This window comes from Cydia pomonella, chromosome 10 (genome assembly GCF_033807575.1).
Source record: "Cydia pomonella isolate Wapato2018A chromosome 10, ilCydPomo1, whole genome shotgun sequence".
In the NCBI taxonomy this organism is placed as follows: domain Eukaryota; kingdom Metazoa; phylum Arthropoda; class Insecta; order Lepidoptera; family Tortricidae; genus Cydia; species Cydia pomonella.
In genome coordinates this window covers 4,768,968-4,782,238 of record NC_084712.1, presented here as the reverse complement: position 1 = coordinate 4,782,238, position 13,271 = coordinate 4,768,968, and the positions used below count along the sequence as shown (strand labels likewise).

Sequence of the window (13,271 nt, the reverse complement as noted above, 5' to 3'; positions counted from 1 at the left end):
GACCGTTTGTAATACGGACTATAGGTGCGTGATTTTACAGTACATGGAGAATAGCAGGACAAAACGCAAAAACGACATTATTTTGTACGTGTAGAACCCACTAACATCTACATACAAGACATCAATCCAAAACACTATAACTATTTACGATTATTGCGAATCCCGCGCCTTCTTGTCGCATGTTATCGGAAATCTGTAAAAAAAGTTGTCAAGCCATAAACATAAACAACCAATGAAGAAAAACTATTAGACTGCCGGGAGCATGTATCGTCAGTCATCGCCTCCCGGCTGATACTTTGTCAGATGATAGTTTAGATGCTGTTTTAAATTTAAAAAACCGTCAGCCGGTTGTATCGCGGTGGAAAGACCGTCAGCTATTTACATGAACATGTAAAAAATACGCGCCTTACCACTTCATGTCCGCAAAGTATGCGTAATGTGTAAATTGCGTAATCCATTTATTTGATTTGTTTAAAAAGCCTGATGATGGAATGCTACATGCAGTTTCATAGTTTTATTATTACTACCGATACCGTAAAAAGGTAAAGTGCTTATTTTTTTTATTTTAATGCGACCAGCTGACGTTCTTACCACCGCGGTGCAACCGGCTGACCATTTTTAGGGTTCCGTAGCCAAATGGCAAAAAACGGAACCCTTATAGATTCGTCATGTCCGTCTGTCTGTCCGATTCTGTCACAGCCACTTTTTTCCGAAACTATAAGAGCTATACTGTTCAAACTTAGTAAGTTGATGTATTCTATGAACCGCATTAAGATGTTCACACAAAAATAGAAAAAAAAAACAATAAATTTTGGGGGTTCCCCATACTTAGAACTGAAACTCAAAAAATCTTTTTTCGTCAAACCCATACGTGTGGGGTATCTATGGATAGGTCTTCAAAAATGATATTGAGGTTTCTAATATCTTTTTTTTCTAAAATGAATAGTTTGCGCGAGAGACACTTCCAAAGTGGTAAAATGTGTGTCCCCCCCCCCGTAACTTCTAAAATAACAGAATGAAAAAACTAAAAAAAATATATGATATACATTGTCATGCAAACTTCCACCGAAAATTGGTTTGAACGAGATCTAGTAAGTAGTTTTTTTTTAATACGTCATAAAATTTAAAAAAAAAAATTTTTTCATCAAACCCATATACGTGTGGGGTATCTATGGATAGGTCTTCAAAAATGATATTTAGGTTGCTAATATCATTTTTTTCTAAACTGAATAGTTTGCGCGAGAGACACTTCCAAAGTGAAAAAATGTGTGTCCCCCCCCCCCCCCCTGTAACTTCTAAAATAACAGAATGAAAAATCTAAAAAAAATATATGATATACATTACCATGCAAACTTCCACCGAAAATTGGTTTGAACGAGATCTAGTGAGTAGTTTTTTTTAATACGTCATAAAATTTTAAAAAATTTTTTTTCATCAAACCCATATGTGCGGGGTATCTATGGATAGGTCTTCAAAAATGATATTTAGGTTCCTAATATCATTTTTTTCTAAACTGAATAGTTTGCGCGAGAGACAGTTCCAAAGTGGTGAAATGTGTGTCCAAAGTGGTAAAATGTTGAACAAGATCTAGCAAGTAGATTTTTTTTAATACGTCTCAAATGGTACGGAACCCTTCATGCGCGAGTCCGACTCGCACTTGGCCGCTTTTTAAATTAACAATAGCATTCTGAACAATCATCTGACAAAGTATCAAACGGGAGGCGATGACTTTTTTTTTACGTGTTCCGGTGGCTGCCACTCAACCCACCAACGGAGCAGCATATGTATCATTCATCACACATAGCCGTTAACCACTATACCAGTTTTCGCCCGGGAGGCGATTGGTCATGGAAATCTGTTCCTGGCTCACGGTCTATTCAGTTTAAATGAGTTGAGTTTCGATTAAAGTTACAGTCGGACACATACATTAAATTCCAGATAACCCTTTCTTCATCAGTCGTAAAAATATCCGACATAGCTTGTCCTGTCGTTACCTACGCGAAGTCGCTAGTTAGCACATCATTCACGGTTTAATGGTCCCTTAAGTACTCAAAGTTCATTTACAGGCCTTGATACACGATATTTGACGGGAACTCGCACTCACGTGTCGAACATGTAACAATAAGCTACACCAATATAGTCAGTAAAAGTTTAACATCTACTGCTGACTGTACCAATGGTGTATAATAAAAATTAAACGTTCCGCAGGTAAAGCTGGCTATACACACTAGGGCACGACTGCGCAGTTTTGCCAACTGCACAGGTAAAACGTAGCCTAGGTGGCATTCGACTGTGCAGTTTGCAGTGCAGACTGTACTGGGAAAACTGCGCAGGCGTACCCTAGTGTGTATTAGCTTTAAGGTACCTTATGGCGGTCAGTGCTTACACTATTATTAACAACTCTCCAGTATTAATGCGCCACCATGCGACTTACGCGCCAACAGTCATAATAAACCTTTACCCGTAGAACATCACAAATGCACTAGCCAGCGACCGGTGTATTGCCTCTATTGTCGTTTGTCATGTTCTAGGAAAGCTATAAAATAATCGCACTTGCTAGGGTTGCCAGGTAGAAATTTAGAAAAACGATGATTTTTTTATAAGCTTTCAGCAGTATGCGCATAAATATAGAATCTAAAACCATTCACTCACGGTCCTAATATCCATTATCTACTAAGAAAAAAATTTAGGATAGGCATTAACATTTCACTTTATTAGATTACTACATAACTTCAAGACTCGGGTATGTCCTTAAACTACGTCCAAAAGAGAGGTATGGGCATTGTGAATGTCATCTCGCCTTGTGTGGTAGGGCACAGCACAGCGGATGTCATTCCAGATCTAGAGCAGAGCCCAACTGGGGAAGTACTTCCACCTTACAAAAAACCGCAGCCAAATAACACTTGACCCTATTCATAGTGTTGTGTTCCTGCCGGTGAGTAAGGTTGTATATATAAAATATATACAAAACCCGACATAGTATATAATACACCGACGTAGTATATAAAAAAAGACTTGAATCAGAAGTAAGTTTATATAATTAAACACATAAGTTTATATATTCCTCACAATCTTTGCTAAAATCCCTGAGTAACTAACCGCAAAGTCGCGAACAAGGAAAATGGAAATTTCGTTATATGTAGTTTGCCTCTGTATCGTTAGAATGTACAAAAGCCCCCTGGTGCCCTATGGGCTAGCAACCCTACTGTAATATAGTACATAGGTATAGTAAGTAGGTTCAGGTGCTGCCCTCGCGCATTGTGTTAGTGCGTACGTACTGCGTTCAGAAACATAACTTTTACAGCTTTCTTATTTTTATGGTTTTGTTTTAATTGCCTTTGACGTGACAAAGCTTAAATATCATATACGCAATAAACCATTCATTTAGTACTAGCATAATACAGTGTGAGATCTTACTCGAATATAGGTACCAAAGTACCAAGTAAAGGTAGGAAGTGATTCCCGTTTTTTAACATTAGTACTTTGCTTCACTTTGATCTGTTCAGGACGGTGCAAAGTCAGCTTAGACGGACCCTAAAGTTATCCATTTCATGTTTTATTTACATAATAGATATATATACAGAGGTAACTGTACAAGTACTACAAATTAATAACTAGCCTAATTCCAAAATAGGCCCTTGAGGAATTCTACCAAGGATACTGGCGGCCTTTCTTCATTGTATCGCAATGCTGATACGTTGAGCTAGTAAATGCCGCCAGCATCCTTGATACAATGCCTCAAGTGCCTATTTTAGCCCTTGAGGCATTGTACCAAGGATGCTGGCCGCATTTCCTCGTTGTATCGCAATACTGATACGTTGTGCGAGGAAGCCGCCAGCTCTTCGGTCATCAGTTTCGTTAACCAGACGTATCGCGATTTCTGCATAAAACTGGAGTTTAGTATCCTGCAATAAAACGAAATATTGGTATGTAAATGTGCAATTTTGTTTTTTGTTTAATAGATTAGTCATGGCTTCAGTTTTTAAACGATTTATAATATAAGTATAAATAAAGAATTGTGTCACGACAGCTTAGTTTAACTTAATTAAGTAATTATTTAATTGATGAATAAATCGGCATTGCCACGTTTGCTTCACCATCTTATTAAACATAACTTTTTAAATGAAAACGCGGTTGCTCACGAGTACAGTTTCACTTTCCATTTCTCTCGGAATGGGGTGTTTATTGAAATGATATGCTATTATGTGGGGCTCATGAAAGTGACGCAGCTTTGCTCATTTCATAACGCCGTAAAGCCGTAGGCTTAACACATTGAGTACCGGGGACCCGCTCGGCGGGTTCTATGTTCGTAGTCGCTGTCCTATAAAGCGGGAAAACGCTGGGATCGGCTACGAGCGTAGCGCTACAAAAACGTTGGTAGCGCATGTGTGAGTCTCGTCTCACGGACTCGCCGCAATAAAACCGCCAAAATTAGACATAGACATAGAATTTTTTTAAAGTTTTGCTTTCATTTTAAATTATATACACACACACACACTTAGCTTGAATATTTACATGCCATATATATTTGCCTGGTTCTAATTTTTGTTATAAATTGTTATACAAAGAAGATATAGCAACGAAAATTATTATCAGACATAAGTAAATAGATATATCTACAGTGTGTAAATCCAATACGGGCAATAAATCAAATTATGAATTAAGAATTTTTTGAAGTTACACTTAGGGCTCCCGATATCGGTTCTACACGCCGACCCGTGCGTCCGTGTTCTTATTCTTAGCTAACACTTAATTATTTTTTGAAAATTTACCGAGCAACGATGTACTGCAAACATTACGAGACCTAACATGACATCATGTCGCTTGTTGACAGTTGCTATAAAAAGCTCGTATCTCGTGTCGTGTATTGCTTTACATTGAAGCCGAATTATTTTTTATGGTTAATATTCTGATTGTATTTCTAAGCAAAAGCTGTCTCAATATACGTCTTAGGTCCTATGCTAACTCTGTTTAAAAGTTTGCTCCTCCTATACAAAGATGTTCAGAAACGACACTTTAAAAGATGCAACATCGAGCCATCTCAGTGGGAAGGTTTGGCAGAACAGCATCCTGAGTGGTGCATGCTGGAGCAGGACAAAGTGCGCGATTTCGAGGAGCAACGTAAAGTTGACCTCGACACAACGCGACGAGCTGAAAACAAGCCAGCCTGCTTCCATTCACTACCACTACGTGGTTGGTGTCCTCACGTGCTCTTAATGTGCACAGGGGTTCACCTCAAAGATCGGCCACGTCCGTCAGCCGAGCTAACTAGGGATCGACGTGGTCGCCATGGTCAAAATCGGCTGGAAGGATCATCAATAGTTTTCCCGCATTGAATTATACACTGTATGCTACTTTAATGTTCATGTCATCATGTTATTTCAGAACAAAATGTTTTAAATTTAGAATGTAACTTCTTAATAAAAAAACCTAAGTTAATTCTGTCTGCTTTTAACTTTGTCGTAGGTTCTAGCAAAATATTTCTCATTTTACTCCACGTAATTCCGAATAACATTTAAGTATACCTTGTCATGTCTTCGCTAATTGGTGACCACACTGGCCGCACTGCGGAGACATTGTGTAGGCACTATTGCTTTTGTTTGACTTCAACTTCCAGCCTCGACAAACAACTCCCGAGTCAATGCACTCGGGAGCTTGAAACTAGAGACTAGGTGAATAATAACAACTGTTAACTGTTAACATTGTTGTGAAGTCGCACCCGGACCCAGAAAAGTGGCGCGGTCTTGTGTCGGAGGCCAAGTCTCATTTTGGGTCGCTGAGCCAACAGAGTAAGTAAGTAAGTTAACCTTTCGTATATGGTGGTCGAAAATCGTGGGTTTATATAGCTAGCAGAAATAACGTTTTCAAAAAATCCTAAGAGATAACTAAACATCCGGTCAAGATCCCTGTCATAGAGTACAAGAGGTTAATCTTGACACTACTTCGTATTGAATTGTAGATATTAGCCCTACTTAGGGCCGATACAGACGGACTGCAACCCGACTGCAATTTGTATGGAAACTGCACGCCGACTGCACACCAACTGCAACGTCGGCGTGCAGTTTCCATACAATTTGCAGTCTGTCAGCGTGATCTAACATTGCCTTATTTTTACCTCCAAATGTAACCAGTAATATAGAGAAATAAGTTAGTGTTAACTCCATACATCAGTTTCCTAACTTAATAAATAAAAAGTTGTATGGGAGGTATGGCAACCTTACAGAGTGGTTTGGTTGACTCGCTTAAAAAACTTTATTATTAAATGGGTTTTATAAAACACTTTATTATTATATGAAGTGAGCACTGTACGAGTAAGCTTACTTATTTCAATATCTAAGCTATGTTTTCTTGTGTGGTGGTCAATTATATAATCAGTTAGTAAGAGCCTGCCCGAGCGATTTTGGCAGTATTGAATTTAGAATACAGGGTATTTATTTAGTCACCTGAAATAATTTCTGGGCTGAATATATTGATCATATTGAGCAACATTTACTATGGGACCAACCCCAAAATTGCGAAAAAAACATTTCAAGGTCATGCAGCCAAAATGTATGAAACAGCCTTTTCGCGAATATGGAGTTGGTCCCATACTAAAAGTTGCTCAGTATGACGTATATATCCACCCCGTAAATTATTGCAGGTGACTAAATAAACATCCTGTATTTCTAAGAGAAAGTTTCCATCTCGAATTTATTTTAGTTCTAGGTTTAATTTTAGTTTTAATTTTGTAATATTATATTTTTGTTTAGTTAGTCAATATAGATTGTTTAAGAGCTTTATTAGAATAAATATATTTGTTCTTGTAAGCACTCTTCCTTAAAGGAAACCTTGACAATGACGCCCTTCGACAATTATACCACAAAACATTACATGCAAAATACAAGTTTTTATTATTTACCTATCCCTGGTTGAAACTTTAGCCTATTGCTAAACAAAGTTGTTATCCGTTTATGACTGGCTTTGGAATGCAAACCATTGACATTACTTATTGTGTTCACTGCCGGCTCTATGGTAAGCACTCAGCAAAATGCCTTTAAATTAAAGGAATGAACGAAGAAATACTTTTATTTGTCATATAACCAGTCTGCTAGCATTTAACTCCCTACAAAACATTTCAGATACTTAAAGGTATAAAGCCTTTTTCTTTAAGCAGTTAATAAAATAATTATTTACTGCTTTTACTGGCAACTTAATTTAAAGCTCCGGCAAATTGCCATTAAATAGAAAATGTGAAGTATTTATATTCGTTTTTAAAAAGCTTTCGGCGTTTATAGATTTATTTGTCACGGTGCAGTAATAAAATTTTGCAGAAAGGGTTTTAAAAACAAACCAGTTTGTTACTTAATTAGTCTTTAGTCACTTGTTTGATGTCTGGCAACTTTAGATCCAAAAAACTTGAAAAAAAACTTGAGAAATACGTTCAATCACATTTTTCATTGTTATAAATCGTTTATGACCTATTTTTTTGTAGAACTCTTTTTAATATTGTTTTTCGATTGTTCCAGGGTATCGGCATTCCTGCTACTAGTGGCGGCGACATGCTGCGTCCCCGCCCCGGCCTTCCGGCGCGACAACAGCCTTACTGTCGACGACAAGAAGGAACAGACCACACACGAGCTGCTTAGCTCTTTAGGCCTCAAGAAACTCATGGTGCCCGCCGCTCACCACAGGAAACGAGTCGCCGAACAAGGCAGGCGGCATGCCACCGGAGACTCCAGGATGTTCGTCATCAAACTACCACCGAATACCAGCTACTACACCCACGCTGACCCTGCTCCAGCCGCAGCCAGAACCCTACCCCTACAAATGACTGGCAACGGCAAACCAGCTCGAGTATACCATTGGAACCTCCCTGTCCTCCAAAAACTAGCAAAAGACAGACCACAGGCACGATTCGACGACGACGTCGTCGACGTCGAAAGCACGCCGACGTGGCCCAAAGGCATGAACAACCATCCGAACTCATTAGACTCTTTAGCGTACTACGTTCCCGACAAGAAAACCTCGTTCAGAAAATACTTCTCAGGAAACGGGAAGCCCAAATCTTTCTATGTCCTAAAGAAAAACAAGAATTCGGCGCAGTATCATAGACTACTGCCATAATTCGTCGGTTAATCTATTTTATTTTTAATAGGCGAGCTAAAAACGGATGAAACTGAACGCGTTTACAATGTAGACGTTTACCAGTGTCATGGGTTTTAAAAAAGATCTTTTCATCCATCAGTGTTATAAAATCCTTGATAAATGGATTTTATAACACTCAAATTATACAAAATGAACAATTATTATATTTTTAATTTAGAAAGCAAAAAAGCATGACTTGTTTTGGAACGTTTCCTTATGTTCAGCGTGCAAATAATTAAGTTGCTATGTGTTTTATTTATTAGTTTATTACCGTCGTTACAAATTTAACGTCGGTGCAATAAAACGTTATTTGCACTAATTGTGCCCTACAAATACAGCCTTTCTCTAAACACGCCTGGTAATTTATATTAACTGTTTTCTAAGTTGCCCATGGTTGCCCACAATTAAATAGCGATTTGTAACTCGCCGCGCTGGTTGGGAAAACTGTCATTTACTAGCTTATCACCCGTTTAGCTCTCAACAGATCCAATTAATTATACTAGATCAATATTAGCTTCAAAGTTCTGCATCAACTAGAGATAATTGCATTATTTATCGTTGATTTTATGGGCAGATTAGACAGACTTGAATTACAATGAGCTTTTAAGCTTTTGTTTTCTTAATCTTCGCAATTACACTGAAAAAATATGATTTTCATTAAGATTAACTGATTTATACAATATTAAAAAGTAAAATACAAAACTAACGTTAACTGTTTGAAAATTTCTAACTTATTGAAAAAACGATAAAAATATACGAATAATCACTACATACCTATTAGCTACTCAAAACAGTAAAATTTACTATCTTTTAGGAACAGTAAAATTTACTGTTTTGTTCAGTAGGCTCATACTTATGGAACTGTTTAAAGCATTAAACGTTAATGCAATTTCAATTGATTTAAATGGTTTTTCTCAGTGTAAAATCAATAACATTCTAGCAGCAATGTAGCAAAATTTACGATCAGAATAAAATGCAGGTATCATTTTCATAACAGTACGTTCCCAAACAGTGAGCAGGTTACTACTAATTAATCTCACATTTAATCAAATATAGAACTCGTTTCGAAACGTTCCCCTGGCTGCCTAGCCAAGATGGCAAACGCCAATCTAACCTTAAATAACGTACTTATGGAAATTGTCGCATGACTTTTCGTAGTAGGTACGTATCGTCCCGATAAATTTTCTTTTCATTTGGCGATGCACGATTACCATTTTGGCTAAGCTCCCTTCCGTTACATTTCAATATTCTTTACCTACTTTACACAAACGCAAAGGTAAACCAATTAAAGTTGAAGCCACTTACGCCAGCTCATTTATTGCAGAAGCCTTAATAAATAATCCAGTATGTTGATATAACTTTAATTGAGTGCATTAAATAAACGACTGCGTTGAGTATCCTTCCTCTGATCGACACTAATCGGGCGAAGACCGGGTTTTATCAAACCAACTGTACTAAGCCCCTTTATGGAGTTATATACTTCTTGCTTTGCTTACCAGCTACTTCACTTCATTATAATTTTAACCTCGTAAGATCTATTTTTAAAACATGTAGAATAACGGCCCAGTGTCCTACAAATATCCCTTATTTTATTACATTTTTTAGGCAATCGTAGAAGGCCTGACTTCGTTCGAAACACATGACCTTGTGGTTGTCAAACCCACAAAAAATTAGGTGTAATCAGTGCGTGATATTCATTTGCCTAATTTGGGCTAATGTTTCTTTGTTTTCGTCAAATTTCAATAAAATTTGGGATACAGTTCCCTATTCTATACAATATACCTAAATTCAATTTCACCGTATATCCTCAAAAACCTCCTCTGAGCTACAAGAGCGTATGGTATTTTTGTAACTCAGTTCAAAATAAAATACCAATTTTTTTTTCTGCATCAGTTGTCATGATATTTATACCGCTCAGAATGAGGTGCTTTTCAAACCAGCCAAATTTTATCCAAATCTGACGAAAAAAAATTCGACAACTAAATAAAACGCTGCTATTTATGTGAATTCTTGTATTAGTTATATTACGAATATGTACTTATTTCTAGAAACAATGATTTATTATTAAGAGTGCAAATGATTTTTTGTTGTTTTACGTTGCTATTGTTATTAATAAGAACTCGTACCGACTATAAAATGTGGACATGGTTAAGTATCATGTAAAACTCAATGATAAAATCATTGATGATTAATTTATTATTCTAGTTACTAACCCAGTGTTACTCTAATGTAAATAAAAACAATCAGGGCCTCAATTCGACAAGCTGATTTTATGTCATTATCATTAATCTTTACTAGCGATGTTTTGCCGAATGGTATGGTGCATGTCGAATAGGTGCCGTGAAATATTAATTATTGTAAAATAGTTTTAAGATAAATAGGTGCTTAGTTATGTTAGCAAGGTAAGACTGCTCCACGAATTTAAAATATTTAGGTTAGTGTACCTACCTATGTAATATACCTACAGTACAGGCCTACACTACTAAGGGCCTACGGCCAACGTCGAAAAATGGTAAATCATTATCTGCCTCTATAACTTTTGCATAAAGGCACGGAATAGGCTAGCGACATGCTCCGACTGGGGCCGATTTTTAGGGTTCCGTAGCCAAATGGCAAAAAACGGAACCCTTATAGATTCGTCATGTCCGTCTGTCTGTCCGATTATGTCACCGCCACTTTTTTCCGAAACTATAAGAGCTATACTGTTCAAACTTGGTAAGTAGATGTATTCTATGAACCGCATTAGGATTTTTACACAAAAATAGAAAAAAAAAACAATAAATTTTGGGGGTTCCCCATACTTAGAACTGAAACCCAAAAAATCTTTTTTCATCAAACCCATACGTGTGGGGTATCTATGGATAGGTCTTCAAAAATGATATTTAGGTTTCTAATATAATTTTTTTCTAAACTGAATAGTTTGCGCGAGAGACACTTCCAAAGTGAAAAAAATTGTGTCCCCCCCCCCCCCTGTAACTTCTAAAATAACAGAATGAAAAATCTAAAAAAAATATATGATATACATTACCATGCAAACTTCCACCGAAATTTGGTTTGAACGAGATCTAGTAAGTAGTTTTTTTAATACGTCATAAATGGTACGGAACCCTTCATGGGCGAGTCCGACTCGCACTTGGCCGCTTTTGAATTTTGAGCATTCCATTTCGTCACTCGAAAATCTGTGGAAAACGGCGAATATTTTTGAAATCACTTTGAAATACTGGTTTACTCGTCCAAGTTGAAATACGAACAATAGAAATTAGGAATCTAGTGGTATTGACGACTTCTTTTCAATTATATTAGTAGAATTTAAATGCCTATATTAGTAGTCGAAATATAGACCAGGTATTAAAGGCCGCCACACAAAATTGAGCCCTTGAAATTTAAAAATCGGCATTGAATTTTGTCCACAATATTCTAAGAAGAACGGAGAACGTATACTGAAGTTCACTAAATTTTATTGTACCAGAAATTTCATCGTCTTCCCCTGAGAGACTTTAATCATGCTATTTTTATGCACATAATAAAGCAGTCATGTAACGAATTAAAGAATGGTAAACGTTTCTTCCTAGATTATGCATTTATTATTTATGTAAGTAAAAGACTCGAAAATCATTAATAATGGTTAACCCAAGCTTACTATTCGTACATCGAAGTATGTAGTAGGTATTTATAAATATTAAGGTACTATATATTAGTAGCTTACGCTTTAAATTATTTATTAAGTAATAAGGCAATAATATAAGTCGTTATAATTTAATAAGATTTTTATGTACAACATTCTTTTCTACGGCTAATAAAATATTTTATTGAATTTTTGAGATTTTATTCCGTCTAGTAAATTTATAGAACGGTAACAACTCTAAACAATTGAATAACTTACCTACTACCTATATAAGAAATAAAAATAAACGGGAAAATTTTACCTACACATATCGATTCAGTCCCACAGTGGTATTCGGGGTAAGTACGAGACGGCCATATAGGTATAATTATCTATAAGTACAATGTTTTTGTGCACGTATAGTGTAGCCGTAAACCACGTATAGGACTTGCTATCGAATGATTATAATTTTTTTAATGTGCGATAGGTAAATGGATAGATAATGATACATTAACCAAGTGCAGTCGTGTTTGGCGCCATAAAACTTTGAAGGGGTGCATTTTTAAAATGGTTGAGAAAAAACATAGGTATGGGGGGTGATTTGTCGATAGAATTCGTCGTACTATGCGTGGTTAACGGCTCCACTATACGTGCACAAACACATTGTATAATAGAGGGATACCTATAAATTATAACAATATTGAAATACTTACATAGAAAACATCCATAACTCAACTCGGGAAGCAATATTGATTAAAAAAAAACTAAACCAAAACATCGCAATAGTTTATGGATATAACTATGAGAAATAAGAACCTGAGTGTCATAAAATACACTATATTTATTTTTTAGACTTTCAGAATCCATGTAAGGTCAGATTTCGTTCAAAATACATGACCTTTGAGTTGGTGTGAGTTTATGACTGTCATTGTGTCGTCCATGGGACATTGAGCCTTACGAGGCTAAGTGGGAACCCATCAAAAACTGGGTTCTATTAATAGATGTTTTACAATCCAAGAAATAGAGCGTTGACATTTGGATTATTTTAATACAGAAGCGGCTGTATATACAGGTTGCTTATTTAGTCACCGGCGATAATTTACGGGCGGAATATATAGGCCATTTGGTCATACTGAGCAACTAAAACTATGGGAGCAACCCCGAAATCGCGTAAAAAAAGTCTCCCATAGAAAATGTCAAGGTTGGTCCCATAATAAAAGTTGCTCAGTATGACCTATATATTCACTCCGTAAATTATTGCAGGTGACTAAATAAACAGCCTGTGTATGGAAAGTTCAATCACCTGCTTTAGCAGTTTCAATTTAAAAAAAAAACCCTAAAATAAAAACTATAAAATATGTAAAAACAAAAGTGCCGCCATCTAGATAAACAGTTCAAATTTAAATGCATGACAAGTTGACAACACCTACTCTAACGTAAGAGTCTCATCATAACGCAACCAGATGGCGCTATAATCAAAAATTAATATTATTTTTAACAGTACCTAGATGGCACTAAAGTGGTAGCACTCCCTTCGTCTGCC

The 13,271-nt window shown here is 36.5% G+C and overlaps 1 protein-coding gene across 1 annotated transcript in view; it reads left to right on the top strand.

Moving 5' to 3' along the window:
* LOC133521893 (uncharacterized) overlaps positions 1-11,938 on the top strand; it is a 97,713-nt gene extending 85,775 nt beyond the window's left edge. The window contains exon 2 of the mRNA XM_061857008.1: positions 7,506-11,938. Within this exon, the coding sequence (XP_061712992.1) occupies positions 7,506-8,103 (598 nt within the window). The 3' untranslated portion in view covers positions 8,104-11,938. The remainder of the gene's footprint in view (positions 1-7,505) is intronic.
* The last annotated feature ends 1,333 nt before the right edge of the window (positions 11,939-13,271 follow it).